We start from the raw sequence: 16,602 nt of genomic DNA, 5'->3' as shown, positions 1-16,602 counted from the left end.
AAGAATATTTTACTTATTTTTAGATCCGTTTTTGCAGTGTGTCATGTAACATATGCAGTCTTTTAATAAAAGGAGGCATTACAAATCAAAGCACAGTTACGTGAATGCAGTGCCTTATTTTGAAAGCAATTGTACAGAAGAAGATTCATGAAACATGTCATCTCAAGGCACTTTACAAAGTCAAATTCAATCATATTATACAGATTGGGTCAGATTTTACAGATTGGTTAAGAATTTCCTATATAAGGGTTTGGTACTAAGCGGGCCCGGGCTCTCAATGGGCTTCCTGTATCGGACCCACTTTGGTTGAGGAAATTAAATTTGTTTTGCCAGTTAGGCATTTGTGTTAATTTTAATTCCAAAGGGAATAAAAAAAAAAAAATTAATTAAATTTGCACAAGTCATTACCCAAAATGATGCTGCATCAAATACAGGCAATTAACGTTGACCAATCAGTAGTAAGCTTTCAACATTCCCATCTTGAGCCATTATTTAACCAATTGCCTGTCCAGATTGGCCACTTACAGAAATGTTGGCTGGGCGTGATATATAATTGTTTGAAATTACGTTTGTAAGCTCTGAATCAGTAATGTTGAGGCAGTTTCATCAAACAAAGGCGGTGTGTCTGGTTTGTGCACGTTTTAATGAAGCACCTCGGGGTGTTTGTAGCACAGCAACATGCTCGGTTAGACTCACCAACCGAAGCTGTTTGAGACGTGGGATTTTGTTCTGATTCGCTATTCTGATCCGTACGCGTACAGCCTTGAAATATAGGGCTAAACAATCACAATTAATAGGAGCAGAAGTGTAGTTTTGTGTCGATGTATTCACATGTTTATGTCGTATTTACTATTTTAAGGTAGTCTTTAAACATTTTATGCTGTTAGCACATGTCCAATTATTGTGCTCCTTAATATCAATGAAACAGCTAGATAATTGAACACAACTAGTCAAAAGAGACATGTTAACCTCAAATCAGAGGCGGCACTAAAACGATGGGCCGGGGGGCCAGTGGCTCCCATATATTTACTGGCTTGTCCACTGGCCCTGCCTTAAACAGACAGTCTGTGATGTACTGTATTTTTAAATAGGAGTTAAAACCTCAACTTTCAACATTTGTTTCTTAATTTATACATTTTTTCCCCCCATAATAGCTGCCCGACTGACACCCCTCAATATGACAGCACAGTATAAATTCTGAGGTTCTTTTACAGGTTTTTGTCATTGTGTTTTTTTTATTCTTTAAATATTGATTTTGTGTTTTTTTGTGGCACTAGTGGTTGATTTTTTTTCAAAGTAGGCTGACAGGGAAAGGGGGTTTAAGAGAGAGGGGATAAGACCTCAGGCCGTAAAGGAACCTGGGTCAGCCGAATCATGTGAAGAACTGACAAGAGCCCCCGTACATGGGCCGGGCTCGCTGCCCCTGCAACATCGGAGCACGCCTTATGTTTTTGTTCTGTTTTTGTTTCCAGAGCGCTATTCCCAACAGATCGACAGTGGCCACCCATTTAAAAAAACGTATTGTGACGCTCCCCTCCTCAAACGTAATTAAATTGCTTCTACCCTGGCAGAGAGTTTGAACAAATCTTTCCACTGAGATGCAGGTCTGTTCCTGCCCTCAGTATTACTCAACGCAGTTGGAGTATTGAAAAAAAAAATAAAAAAATCGGAACAATACAGTTTTGTTCACACACTGTTTGTCCATAGGACTGTATTTCCTTGTTTGCATATTCATCTGAGGATATCCCATGTCTTTTTTTTTTTTTTTTTAGTAACAAACCCCTTGTATGAGTTTAGCATTTTTTTTTTTTTTTTTGGGTAAGAACTAATTTTGTTTTGATTATTAATTATTACTCGTGTTTCTTGAGTAGATTCTTTTTCACTCTCGGTCAAATCTGACCCAGTTCTGCGGATGAACCTCTTGCATACATTCAGCAGATGTCTTGCATTTTCCTAAACTGGTCGGAGGCCAGCATTTGCTCCTTGTCAGACCTGAAAAACCCGTACGACAGGTGCTGAAACACCTGAGGAAAACGCTGCCTTACTCCACCTATACAAGCTCAGCTATGTGACCATCGCTGTGACTCAACCTTTCCCCAGTCAGACGAAGTGAACATGATGTCATGTTCAGCTCGGGAGAAATGATACTGCTAAAAATGAAGGCAAAGCTCTCAGAAGAAAACTACTAAATTGATGGGAGATTTCTTAGAAAGAGTCCCCCTTTTTATTTCAGGGTTTCGATTTGAAATTCTTGACACGAGTTGGTGATGTGTGATGATGAATACAGTACACAAAACCAGTTAAAACACCATTACCCCCTCCCCCCCCCCCACCCTCCACAGTCTTCCTCACTTTACAGGGAACTTAGCTGGATTCACTTCCTTTTGGTTCGTGAAACTCATTTTTCCTAACTTTGTTCTGGACCTTTCCAAAGAAAAAAAAAGGTCCCAATTTGAGGGAGGAAGTAAAAGCCGCGCGCATTCACATGACAAGGACACTGGCATGCTATTCACTGAATTTCAATGACACAGACGGCTGATACCGGTTGGTATGCGCTTCGCTTCAACAGTGACAAGAAGTGAACTGAAAGCAGACGCTGTAGCTTGTGCAAAGCAACCGGCGTCTAATTTACTCTAAAATCTTTCAATTAAGAAGGTTGATTGACAACTTTTCCATCCTGCAAAAGTATTTTCCCCCATTATGTCCGGTTGATGTCGCAAACTTCAGGGCATTTTTGGCCTATTTTATGTGACCGGCCAACATATTGCAGTTTGCCATGTGCACGAGTGAATCTTTTACTTCCTTAATCAAATTCTGTCTTTTTTTTTTTGGATTAAAATTCCCCATAAAACTCATAAAAGGGGCCTATTTGGATTATGACATCCCTACAAGGCCGTGTATGAATGCATCAGAACACTTTGTTAGCCTGCAGCTAAAACATTTATTTGACCCATTTTTGTGACTATGAGAGATAGAAGGAGCGGGGGGCAACATGAATATTATATTTTTGTACTCCTGAGGAAGACATCCCTTACAGGCTTCTTCATGAATGTTTAATCATGCCCGCCTTTTCGGATCTCTTCCCATTGTTTTATGGAAATGTCGCGACGGGGTCAGCCAAATGGGTTGTCCCATGCAAGAGGTGGTAGTCTGTTTTGAAATCAAGTGAAGACAATGAACAAACATAGGCTTGATTGGTGAGGGGTGGGGAAAAAAAAAAAAAAAGGAAGCAAACCTTTGAAGATCCCAGCTGGACTGAGCCACAATAGCACTTCCTCCACATTTGCCCATGTTTGTTCGGCGGTTAAAGTAAAAAAAGCATTTAGCGGCTCGATCTGTCCGAAGGATAGAAAACAACGAAACAAACATCATGGACAGGAAAATCGCGGCCTTTAACCGTTTCAGGATTTCTTTGATTGATTTCTTTTTTATAAATGAATTAAAGGTTGCAAGAATGAGATTTTCTCTGGAACACGCAAGTCATAGTGTTTTATGCAGGATCAAATACACGCACACATTTCCCCTACATGATTAGATGTCAATTAGCGAGACGGCTAATTTTTTTGTTGTTGTAGCCATCGGGCTATTTGACTCCTCTTCTTAACATAATTGGCAGTTTATTTATAATCATTAGTTTGGGTTAGTTTTGGATGAGGTCATGATCATTCTATAAGATCAATTTCACCCTTTTTTATCCATTCTAAAAACATTTCTGTGTGTGTTTGGGATCGTTTTTCTGTTTGATTACTCAGTTGTGTCCAAGTTGAAACCATCTAGCTGTTGGTTTGAGATTAAACTGCAAACTTTGGTCCTCTTTTATCATTATTCCATGAAATCTGGTCAACAGCATGATCAAACCACCACTTTTGAGTAGGTGCAACATACTTGGGTTAAAAAAAATCAGTTTCAATCCTCTAAACATTTGTTTTGTCACGGTGGGCTTCAGTTTACGTGGATTTGAAAATGTAGAAATTATTTTGACAATCTTTCTCATAGTTAATATACATAGTGTTTGTTGAAGTTTCCTCTTTAATAGGGAATTTAAGTACAACAACTGCAATGTCAGACTTTGAAAAATAACTAGGTGAACTAATCTGAAACGCAGTAAGATTATCATAGTACCTCGTCATCATTTAGACATTGCAAGGTCCTCTCTTGCAGTCACTAACCTAATTATTAATTATTTTGCCCAGAAAAACACAAAGGTGTCTGTTGTAATGTTTAAAAGTAAAGCTATATCAAGTCATAAGTTGTCGTTTAGCTTTTTTAGGATATAGAAATGCTTAAAGGTGGTCTATTATGCTTCCTTTAAAATATTTAGGATAAGTCTACAGGCTATACAAAGCATGTTCATTTGATTTTTTGTACAAAAATATTGTCAGATAATGAGATTTCACCTCCGCAGTTTAGCCTATTTTGAGCTTCTTTGAGAAAGAGTTGTTTTAGGGATCTTTCACTTCTATGCAAATAAACTGTAGCTGGCTGCCGCCCCCCCAACTCAATGTTTTACACTCGTGCTTTGTACATGGAAAATGGGTGCAAACATGTACAATGGTATAACAGCACATCTGTGAGTCAGACCCAGAAGATGAAGAAGTGGAGCCTCCAGAAAAACCAGCAAAGATGCATCAAGTGGTTTCTATATGGTTGGTAGCAAAAGCGAAACATTTCTGCAGTGTTTTAACTGTCCTGTTACATCTTCTTAAACATCTGACTGTGAGTGTTAGGTTTTTATAAGGTGTTGGTTTGTGTAATGAGGTGTTATGGCTGTTTAAGGTCGGAAGAATCTGGTAAAAAATAAGAAGCCAAGACACTCGCCTGGGGCTGCTAGGTGAGGGGCAGAGCCCACCGACTGTGATGTGATAATGGGAAGTTTTTCAAAAAGGCTTGTCTTCTAAAAAACATTTACTTAATGCCGACAATACCACTGGGTGTTTAAGTTTAGTGCTTGGACTGTTTCTGGAAGCAGTAAAGACCCAAATGGAAGTACAAAAACGTGCAAAAAGTGAATTTTTCACAATGGATCACCTGATTTACTTCAACATGATCAACAAATTAATTTTTGAAAACATTATTGGTCAATAAAGGAACTACATTACCTAACTAACTACAAAAAAACAACAACAACAAAAAACAAACAAACAAACAAAACAGGAACTATTTGGCCATAGTGTTATCAGAACAGAAAAAACAGTACTGGGCATATTTCAGTTTCTATTTATTTTGTGTACAAACAAATATCAGCCAAAAAAAAAAAAGCTGTCAGCCAGTATTATAAATAAAGAGGAGCGGTCTGTGGTTGATGATCATATCAAATGACAACCAGTTGTCTTGAACCTTTTATATATATATATTTATATATATATATATATATATATATATATATATATATATATATATATATATATATATATATATATATATTATTTTAATAAATATTCTTTATCAAGTTGTCTTGAACCTTTCATCAGCAGTATATGCAAGCTTTGGCCCTCCAGTGGATAATAAATCCAACTGCCTTGTTAGTTTCAGTGTGACCACAAGGTGGCAGCATTGTACCGTTTGCTCGGTTTCTACTACAGGACACAGTGATCATGATGGACTTCATTGTCCCAAAGGAAAGGTATCTTGGTACAGACAGGCTGCTGCTTAGTCCAAACCATGGCTGTCACAGTGCACTCACACATAAAAACAATACTATAAAAATTCCATAATGAGAAAAATAAATACATAAAATAAGTGAAGGTTTTATTTTTTTCAAAATCAAGATTTGTGATTTTTAAACACTAACAAAGGCAGCAGCTTTGCTGTGTTATGCTATATTAAAATCAGATATTCAGAAAATGTATTTTAAATAAATCACCAGCGCATGTTTTGGTGGTTCTAGGTAAAGCTTTTAGGGAGGTGACAATAACTACTAATCTAATAGTAATCTAGTTTAATCTAATCTAACCTAATCTAATCTACTGTGATCTAATCTATTGTAATCTGATCCAATCTGGTAAAAGGAAAAGCATTCACACACATTGAACCTTTTCACAATTTTACACAAATCTAAATGTCCATTTCTTTAATTGGAATTGTATGCGACAGACTAGCATAAAGTATTATATAATTGTGACGTGGGAGGGGGAAAAATGTGTGGGAAATAAATGTGTCGTTCACATGTGACCATGCATTTTTAAAATCCAGCACAGCCAACAGCCTACAGACATCTTTTAAGTAGCAAATGGAGTATCATGGAAACCAAGGAAGACAGGGAGAAGGTTGATCAGATTAAAAGTTTGGTTGAAGGTAATGTTATGAAACATGCACTGTGCAAGCTATCATTTAAAAATAAAAAAGAATACGGCATAACTGCAAACAGACCTAAAAATGGCCTTTCACCCAAAAAGATAGCAAGCCAGAGAAGCAAAGCTCATAGAGACATATATCTTGAAATAATATTTGCAATGCTCAGGATGGAAAAACATCTAGACTGAATGTGTGCCAGTCAGGAAGCCTAACGGACAACTGTCTACTGGATTCTAGTAAAGGTTTTCTATCTTAAAGTAGATTTCATTGGTCTGGTGTAGATTTATAGTTTGTAATCATGGTATTGCAGGATATTGCCCTTGCTTGTCCTCCTGGTCTTCTGGCAGTGCAGTTATTTTTGGCAACAGAAAACAAATAAATAAATAACTATCAGTGTCAACATCACGAACAGCGCTCCTTCTATTGCGTTAAAAGACGTGATCCGTTTGAACGGGGCACTCGGTGAGATTAGGCCCGTCTTAGGTTACGTCTTCCATCGCTGTGGCGAAGGGATTCCACTCAGGGGATCCTTTTTTCTGGCGAGTTTGGTTTCTTTCATGTAACAGCATCCTGCTGAGGAGGTAAACCCCCAACACACACACACACACACAGAACCAGGGGTACCCGCCTTTTCTTCTCCTCTCACCTTACCCTACATGCACACTTTAACGTGTTTAAAGCAAAGCACCAGTAAGGTTTACCGTTTGTTTCATGCATCCCCCCCCCCTGGGTCCAGAACCATCAGTGATGCTGACCGAGTTAAGGAAGATCCGGCAGGACGAGGGGGACAGTGCTGACAGTGCTGATCAAGTAACATGGCGCATCATTGATTCGGACCTCCACTGACGTGAAATACAACGGTGTAGTGAGACAAAGACGGTAGGTCCAGTGGATGTTACTGGAACCTGTTCAGGGAGGAGGGATGATGGCGCAGGGGCTTGTCCAACTAAATCGAACTACCTCCCTACAGTCTTCATAACCCTTAAACTGTTTTTGCATTAAAACCTCAAATTTACTGTATTTTACTTGGATGTTGTGTGATTTTATGGGTCGTGGGCACCAGGTATCCCCCTCTGACCACGTGTGGCGCCTACGAGTCTCTTCTATAACTAGCACATCCCACCAGTGAGCTGCAGCTAAAAATTCATTTTACTCAGTTTCTCCTCTCAGTTTCAAAAAGGTTGGTGCACTGCAAAAACAGACTAAACTTACCTAAAAATAAGTTAAAATTTTCTTGAAACGAGTGTATTTGTACTTTATTTGAGTAGGCAAATAAGATAATCTGCCAATGGAATAAGATTTTTGCACTTAAAATAGGAATAACTCATCTCCATCAACTTATTTCAAGTGCATTATATCTAATTATCTTATTTTAGGGGTAAAACTACTCTTTCCATTGGCAGGTAATCTTATTTACCAGCTCAAATCAAGGACAAATACACTCATTTCAAGAATATTTTACTTATTTTTAGTTCTGTTTTTGCAGTGTGACCCCTGAGAACCATTCCAAGGAAAACCTCTCCACAGCATAATACTGCATCCACCATGTTTTACTATGGGGATGCTCTGTGCAGTGTTAGTTATAGCACACAGATTGTTGCATGTAGGTCCAAAAGGTTCAAGTCAAATCCGAGCGCGTCTTCTGCATGTTTGTCGTGTTCCCTACGCGTCTTATTGCAAACAGCAAACGAGACTACTTTTGGCCTTCTTTCAGCCAAAATGGCTTTTTTCTTGCCACTCTTGCACAAAAATGGAAGTTGCAGAGGGCACTACTCGTACCTTTTCCATATACAGCTTCTTTCATCGGAGCTGATGAAACCCCGCAGCTCCTCCAGAAGTGTCACGGCGGCTTTTCTCCTTAATACTAACCATGCTCATTGGTTTAGTTGGCGAGCCGTTTGCAGTCGTGCCATGCTCGACTCAATTTCACGTGATGGATAGGACAGAGCGCCGTGTGGCTTTAAGCTAACCCAGAAGTTCTCCACAGCTTCTTCCTTGACATGTCTGCTTTGTTGCTTAATCTTCATCGCACTGTTTTTTGCAAAAAAAAAAAAAAAAATGCAAACCATGTATCATATTCCTTACACTTCACAACTGTGCCCACTTTCGAGTTGGTCTATTGCATCCAGTCTGAATGTAAATCAGTTAAATCGTATAGTTAAGTAACGGGACGAAGCGGGACGAAGCTTTTGTCGCCGAACCGATCTTTATTCTTCTCACTGTTGGACAAATGATCAGTAATTCCATTCTAATCTGACAATTTAAAGCGTAATTTAATAAAGAACAGCCAGCATTAATCAGAAGGGAAAAACCCACGAACAAAACAAACGCGTTTTTCCACCTTTCATTTAGTGTTTTCCTTCTATGCAGCTGCAACAGGCAGAATAAATCAGCAACAGCCAGGCACCACGCTGTATCAGAGGTGTTTGGTGTGTGAGGCAGTATTACCCCCAGTGGATATTTGCCTATGATTTGACTGCATATGTAAATTAAGCAAAACAATATTGGTGGCAACAGTGTTTGTATTTCCTCCCCTGGACTCACCCTGTATTCCCTAAATCAACATATTGAACCTTTTTCTTCCTCCTGGCGCTGCGCTTGTTCCAGTTGACGCACCCAGGGGTTTTGATTATTATTTTTTTTTTTACGCAGTAGTGCGTCTGTCCACAGTGAGAACCTGCACAAATTCTCCTTCACCTTTTTTCCTCCCCAAAGCAAAGCTTTTACCTTGCAGTGAAGCAAAATGAAAGGAACGACCTTGCTTTACCGACGTCAATGTTCAATTCAGGATTGTTAAAAGTCGGATCAAAGCCCAACTGGTGTGTGTGTTAAATTGTGAAATATCAGCCTTTTTTATTGTCTTGGAAAAACACAAATCCCTTTATTGTCAATCATCTACTGATAGTCTGCTGTCAGGAAACGGGGTTATGTGACCACATAAAATAACATCTACCAGCACATGGTCACGTGTTTGGTCTGGTCAAAAGTCAAGATCTTTCACATTTCATAGGACTTGGCTGGTCCTAACAGGGGTAAGAACAACAACCACTGGAAGCAGGATGTCATATAAACTCATGAAATCATATCCAGTTCATTCCTCTATGTTTATTGCTGTTTAGGTCCTATCATATTAGTTTGCTCCTTTGTGTTGAGTTTCTTACTTATTGCTTGTGTTCTGGCTTTCGCATTTTAGTTTTTTTCTCTTATGAGTGTTGGTCTTGTAGTTTGTTTTGTGCTTTGTGTGTAACCGGTCTTCTTCTCCCAGTTCCCTCTGCTCCGTACTATCCCTCAGCTGATCAGTGTTCTCCTCATTAGATCCATCTCTCACTGATCCCTCCTCCTCTGTATTTAAGCTCCCTGGTTTCCATTTTGCACCGCTGCTTTCTTCATTATGTCCCACCCGGTCCTCTTCCTGTACTTTCTGTCCTTCCTGTCCTCGTGCATTGCACGCGAGTGCCGTTTCTCGTTTTCAGCAAAATCCTTAACTTGCTTTGCTGCTCCCGGGTTCCTGTCTGCACTTTGGTCTCGTGACAAACCCACAAGCCATGACACATAGATTATAATTACCACTAGGTTGAGCATCACAGTGAGGAGGGAGCTGGAGCAACTGATCAGTTAGTTCATGATCGGGCCTGCTTAGATATTGCTTCACGATAATCATGTCAAAACCTGAACGTGAGTGTGGTGTGTTGTTCAATAAAGTTGAACCTCTTTATGTCAAATGAATGTTTCACTTGAAATAACTAGAGAGATTGGAGAGTACAAATTAGAGCGATTGTTTATAAGTGTACATAATGTTTGTATGACTATACTTTATTAATTATTGGTATCATAATAATTGCTGCGTTTGCTCGATCCTAAATAAATCTTAATAATAGGACATGTCAGAAATCTTGCTTCTTTAATGTGTGACAAACACTGTTTTGCAGACTCGACGATCAGAATCAGGACCAGAATCAACTTTATTCACCAAGTTTGTGGGTACAAACAAGGAATGTGACTTCGGATTCCAACGCTCACATCGTGTTTTAATGAGATACATATATATGTTTTTTTTATGTGGAAAGCTTCTTACTGATCAAGACACAGAGCAGCCCTTAATAGCTGGGGCACTTTTGTGCATGCACCGATACACGTGTTGCTTCACACGGTTGTAAATTAGTGCTAGACAACCGTCTTGAGACATTGTCTAGCACTCAGTTTGGTTTAGCAGACAGTAGCAGAGAGTCGTGCTGTACACTGTGTTTTAGATGAGCAGATATCAGGCCTCAAATATCCACTATGTGCTTTTTGTTCAGCCTGTTTCAAAGTATCACCTTTCACAGAGTCATCCCTTTGTCCAAATATGGCGCTTCAGGCTCCTAACCAACCCAGACAGCAACTGCTGGATAACATCACAGCGGTTTCCTTACTCTTACACTATTCAGGCTATGCACTTGAGATAAATAATGACCCCTATTCGAGCGGATTATTTATAGCTTCAGTAGGTGATAAACCGGTACGGGTTCTGTAGAGAAAGCCTTTAAGTTGCTGAAGGCGGAGTAATGGCGAGCTAAACTGCTTCACCTCACTTCCTGTCCGTGTATGCCTGGAACCATGTCATGCTTACACATCAGTGTGCTAGATCAGTTTGTGGCCGCTAATGGGCCTTGATTAGGTAGTTCCTGTGTTCCCGCTGTGAGGCGCGGTGAAGTTTTGCTGAAAGTCACCAGGGTACCCGCCAGGCCTCCCTTGGGTTGGGTGCTGGCTGAATGCTTGCCCAGGTTAGTGGGGATCTCCAAGGCACCGTAAAGAGAACGATGTTTACCTGCAGTCTTATTCCCCTGTCATTATTTAGCTTTACAAAGTGCACACGCTGAGCATACAGCCACTCCAGAGCTAGTTAGGACTCTTGATAAAGCTGCTTAAAAGGATTCAGGTAAATTTTGGTTATGGAGTCCTGTTAACCCTCAGATGTCACAACAACCGGCTCTAGAGGTTCTTCCCTTGCTCCTGATTTGTTGATTGAAAGACTCCTGGAAAAAGCCGACAGGTTGTTGTGTAAAATGTCCCAGGCATGTCAGAGAAGGTTTGATGCTGTCATCCCAGGGTCTGTGGAGCAGAACCGGTCCCACAGCTGCATCACGGATCCTCCAGCTCACTTAACGCCGGACATGAGGTGCTTTTCCATCTATTTATCTTTTGTTACACTCTAGAGCCACTTGTTCACTGCAAAAACGGATCTAAAAACAAGTAAAATGTTCTTAAAGTTAGTCTATTTGTCCTTGATTAGAGCCAGTAAATAAGATTATCTGCCAATGGAATGAGTATCTTTACCCCTAAAATAAGATAATTAGACATCCTGCACTTGAAATAAGATTATGGAGATGAATTGTTCCTATTTGAAGTGGAAAAATCTTATTCCATTGGCAAATAGTCTTATTTACCTGCTCAAATCAAGGATAAATACACTAATTTCACAAAAATTTTACTTACTTACTTAGTTCTGTTTTTGCAGTGTAGTTATTGTCCAAACCTCTCTTACACTAGTTTGTCATAGATACACCTATTTTAGAGATGATGCTACTTCAATAAAAACTGGCCTTTTACACGTCTTTACCATGCAGGGCTATGGTATAGTTGAGAACAGCTTGTGACGGGGTGGCATGTGATTTTGTGGTTTATATTTGATGGTTCAACAAAACAGATAACGGCCGAAAGTGAAAGCCGAACCAACTGGTTCAACTTGCTACGCAAACAGATTTTTACTTGAAAGTGGGTTTGTTGACAGAGTCTCTCGAAACACTGATGACAACAGATTTTTAATAATAAAGTCAATAAGCACATGTTGCAACAGGAAGTTTTTCAGATTTAATAAAAAATATTTAAGACAGTGCATGCTGTTGGTAAGATTCTTTTTTTTTTGTACGTTGCTCAAACTTTTCATGTGTTTTTCAAGCTCATTTTGGCCTTTCTTCAAAAAAGAAAAGTGCTCAAACAAATTTACAGTATGACTACAGAACAGTTATGCGGTCAGGGAATATGCTTAGGATGTGCAAAATCATCGACTCATGCAGTAAATGGTGTAAATATTTGAAGCGTTACAGAACATCGGTGACGCTGCCAAGTCCACCACAAGCAGATTTCCAAAAAAAGTTACAAAACAAAGAAGACCCAATCATCAAACCAGCTTCAGTGCTCTAAGAAATTCAATAATTTAGACAAGACTTTTGAGTAACTGGGACAATTGTACTTCTAAATGCATCTGCTAAATCATAAACAGGAAGGAAAGCTACTTTCTTATTAAAAAAACATCAAATGTACACCAATGTTTTTGTCTCAGTTGTAGAAGGGAATACATTTTTCATTACTAAGCCCCCCCCCCCCCCCTTACCCCACAGGTCTAACTCTTCCCTTTATAATGGGTCCGGGATGCTGGGACCCACAGCTGTAGCTGAGTAAAGGAGTCAGGTTTTGTTTAATTGAATCTCTTGTTTGCACGGGAAGGCACTCCAGCAAAGTTTGGTTCATGAAAAATTCACAGGATAACCCCACTTGGTTCCCAATTTCTGCTCAAGGTGCTCCATTGCTACATTTATGTCTGGGTTAATGTCTTCTCGTGGCTACTGATCCAGTGACATTAAGACGATAATTCGACATCTTACCAGGTTAATATCTCACCTGGTAAGATGTCGACTCGTCACAGTTTACTGGAACTTCTTCATTCTGAACTAATGCCTTTATGCGGTTTGAGGAAAATATTGAGATTATTTCTAAAAAGTGAATCTCACACATAAATTTAAATCCTGTGAATACTTAATTTGGAACATCAGGTAGCATTTAGTCTGTTTCTATTTGTGTGTAAAAATAAAAATAAAAATCTAATATAGTTTTTTCAATCACAGTTCTAGCATGCTAGGTGTGTAGGAGTTATAACATGCTGAATGACTCTCTGTGACTAAAAACTACCCACAACACATAAATTAAGTCTGCAGCAGAGCCGGGCCAAGGCTGTATGGGGCCCTGAACAAAGCCTTCCCACCATCACCCATCATCACACCTTTAAATCATCTTTGTTCCAATTAAAACACAATTTACATATAATCCAACCACTATTATAGTTAACAAACTCAAAGTAAAACACACTATTTCTACATTGTTACTACTGGAGATAAAGTATACTATAACTTTTGGAAACTTTGTTGTCTTCCGAAGTTATTTCTGGCTCAGTAAATGATGGAAACCATCGGATGAGTCATGATCTCCATCTTCTTTCACTTTTGCATTTTAGCTGATTTCACCTCATATAAAAGGAGTAGGGAAAAACATTTAGGCTACTTTTAAAATGTCAACTTATTCAGCAACAAAACAATTCACTCACACTGCTGTAATTTAAAGTGCATAACATGGAAACTATCGGGTATCACAAGTTTTGTTTTCTATGATGCTTTGGGCCGACCCTGGCCTGCAGCTGAACTCTATAATAAAATGAACAGTTACAGTTTTAATCATATATATATATTTATATAAAAGGTTCTAATATTAAAATCCCCCTTTTTTTCCCACAGCAAAGATAAAAATGGCAGTAAGTTAATTGACTTTAAATAGGTTACTTAAACAGTCACGGGTCTTAATTGGAGAGCAAAAAAGTGAACGATTAGAAAATGTTCAATATATTATACAGGTCCATGTTAAAAATGTCCCGTATCCTTAAAAAGTTAATTTATTTCAGCAATTCTGAGTTTCCCCACTGTGGGACAATAATGGGTGTTTCTAACACAGTTGAAGAGAAATGTATGCATTTTATAGATTCGTTACAGAGAATCCGATATATTTCAAGTGTCCTGTTAATATTGACGATTACGACGTGAAGATGACGAGTCTTCTGTGTTTATTGTGTTTATTTCTCAGAAAATAGGAGATGTGTATATATTGTACAGTACATGGGCGTACGACCTATATGTGAAAAACCCTTATTCAAATTAATCTTATAAAATAGAATTTTCAGAGAAGCTGAATTTTCATTTAGAAACGGCCTTTCCCCACCACATATTTTCCTTCCACTCAACTTTCCCTTAATATGCTTGGATAGAGCACTCTGGGAACAGCCAGCTTCTTTAACGATTATTTTTTGTGCCTTAGCCTTTATGTGGAAAGGCAGTCAGCTGTACTGTCAAGTCTTTCCCATGATTGTGTAGGCCAGCATGTCCGTCTAAAAAATATGCTTTATTTGCTCAATGAAATATTGAAGCTTTCTGAGAAAAATATATTTTATTTTTGTTAACCGTAAGAGAAAAATAATCAAAATTAACAGAAATAGACACTTGGACTATATCACCCCCTGAGCATGAATTACTGCAGAAGAAGCTGCTTTAACAATGGCCCCCTTTTCCCCCCCAACACTTTTTTGTTCCACTCAACATTTGACTTAATTTGCTTGTATAAAGCACTCTGTGAACATTAAAACTATTCTTAAACAATAGTTTTATGGCTTTCCCTCCCTGTAGAGGTGCTCAGTGGCCTCCTACTGGACAACTAAGTCAGCTGCCTTACCTCATTCATTATTTAGGCCAGCATTCAGGATTAAAAAATCTTTTTGTCTTATGTAATATTCAAATCTTCTGGGAACCTTAGTTAGGGTGTCATTACCTATAAGCAATTTTTCCTTCCACCTAACTTTCCATTATTATGCCCATGATACAGTACTTGGCGAACTGTCAGCTTGTTTGCCAACGACTCGGCTTTTGAGAAGGTGAATTTTGGGAATTTGTCAGATGGAAGCCATAATTCCCCAAACTAACAAATACTTGGAATGTCTTACCCTGTCAGCCATTAAACGAGTTTAGAATGGAATTGCAGAAACGAATCAACTTTTTGGTGATACTCTAAGTCGCTGAGATACATCTAAATCCATTCTTTTAGGAGTCAGGTACATCTTTCAGATTAAGAGTTAGTTTTTCTTAGATTCCAGCTGTCCGTTGACCTCTCCGTTCTCCCCACTCGCGCAGTCTCGGTCTCTGGTGCGCCTTATTCTCAGCAGGACGTTGGACAGCACGTCCTGGTACAGACTCAGCAGCACCCAGCCCGGCAGGTACAGGAGGGTGATGAGTCCCATGAAGTTGTGCGGGTAGTGAGAGTAATCCCAGGAGCAGGCGTCAAACTGCCTCAGCGCCAGCCCCCAGCACAACTCCCAGGTGTAGATGAAGCAGACGTAGATGGGCAGGCGCCGCCACGTCCCCCAGCCTCGGCCGAAGTGCAGGTGGAAGTAGAGCTTCTCCACCACAAAGCTGCAGCTGCCGTACATCAGGAAGGACCACAGGGACGTGTGGCCCCCGAGGCCCCCGTCGGATTTCTCCACCAGGTTGAACAGAGACGTGAAGAGCACCTCGTCCAGAAAGCCGTGCATCCCGAAAAACAGGAACCGGACGAAGCCGGGGAGTCCGGCCGACGGAGGACCGTCGGGACCGCTGATGCTCTGGCAGAGGTCGGCGCAGCGGGAGGCGGGGAGATACCGCAGGTGCGCCATCCCCCGGTGGAACACCTGCGAGAAATACAACGCCAGGACGTAGTGGACCACCAGCTGCGTCGCAGACACCACCCTCACCCGCTCCGTCAGCGTGTTGACGTTCCCGATGAGGATCTGCAGTCCGATGTAGACGGACGGGTAAAAGACCAGGTGGAACACCAGGGGCCGACCTCTGAAGCACTTCTTCTGGGAGTAGATCTTCTCCAACGCGAAGTGGGTCAGTGCGTGCATGGCGCACAGATACAGCGAGGAGAAGCCCACCAACTTGGCGTCCGGGTTGGTTAAAGCCCCCTGCAGAGAGGAGAGCAGGACATCCAGCGTCACGCCGTGCATGCCGTAGAGGTACAGCCGCATCCATCTCGGCAGCGCTCGCAACGACTCCCCGGCATCCCCGGTGTCTCCGAGCGGTTCCTGTTGCCGGGGCGCAGCAGCTGCTACCAGGCTGGCGGCGCGCTCCTTGGAGCGGATGCGAGGACCCTCTCTGGCCATGCTCGGTTCCTCGGTGTGGAGGGACTATCTTGTCTCTCTTGTCCTTATCCTTGACATTGTTTTTTTTTTTTTTTTCCGCTGCGGCTGCAAAGTGAAGCGAGAGATGCAGCGTCAAGCGGGCTGGTGCCTTTAATGCAACCCGGAAATGCCAGCACCAAGAAGCCGGTTGAGACCCACCCTGCGGGATTGAGTTATAAACAAACAATGTGGCGCTGACACGCGCTCTCCCCATTCATTAAAGCTCGCGCTGAAAGGCAAAAAAAATGGCTGATTAAGCCATTTTGCCATGTCGATGCTCCATAAACATCTTTTAC

The 16,602-nt window shown here is 40.5% G+C and overlaps 1 protein-coding gene across 1 annotated transcript; it reads right to left on the bottom strand.

The window, feature by feature from the left end:
• Window positions 1-12,079: 12,079 nt before the first annotated feature.
• Window positions 12,080-16,321, bottom strand: LOC105915945 (transmembrane protein 229A). Its single transcript, XM_021309959.2, has one exon. It carries the CDS (start codon window positions 16,286-16,288, stop codon window positions 15,224-15,226), a length of 1,065 nt encoding a protein of 354 aa, XP_021165634.2. The 5' UTR covers window positions 16,289-16,321; the 3' UTR covers window positions 12,080-15,223.
• Between the last annotated feature and the right edge of the window lie 281 nt (window positions 16,322-16,602).

This window comes from Fundulus heteroclitus, chromosome 17 (assembly GCF_011125445.2).
Source record: "Fundulus heteroclitus isolate FHET01 chromosome 17, MU-UCD_Fhet_4.1, whole genome shotgun sequence".
Classification (NCBI taxonomy): domain Eukaryota; kingdom Metazoa; phylum Chordata; class Actinopteri; order Cyprinodontiformes; family Fundulidae; genus Fundulus; species Fundulus heteroclitus.
The sequence above is the reverse complement of the archived record's forward strand: the minus strand, read 5'-3'. Positions and strand labels throughout refer to the sequence as shown.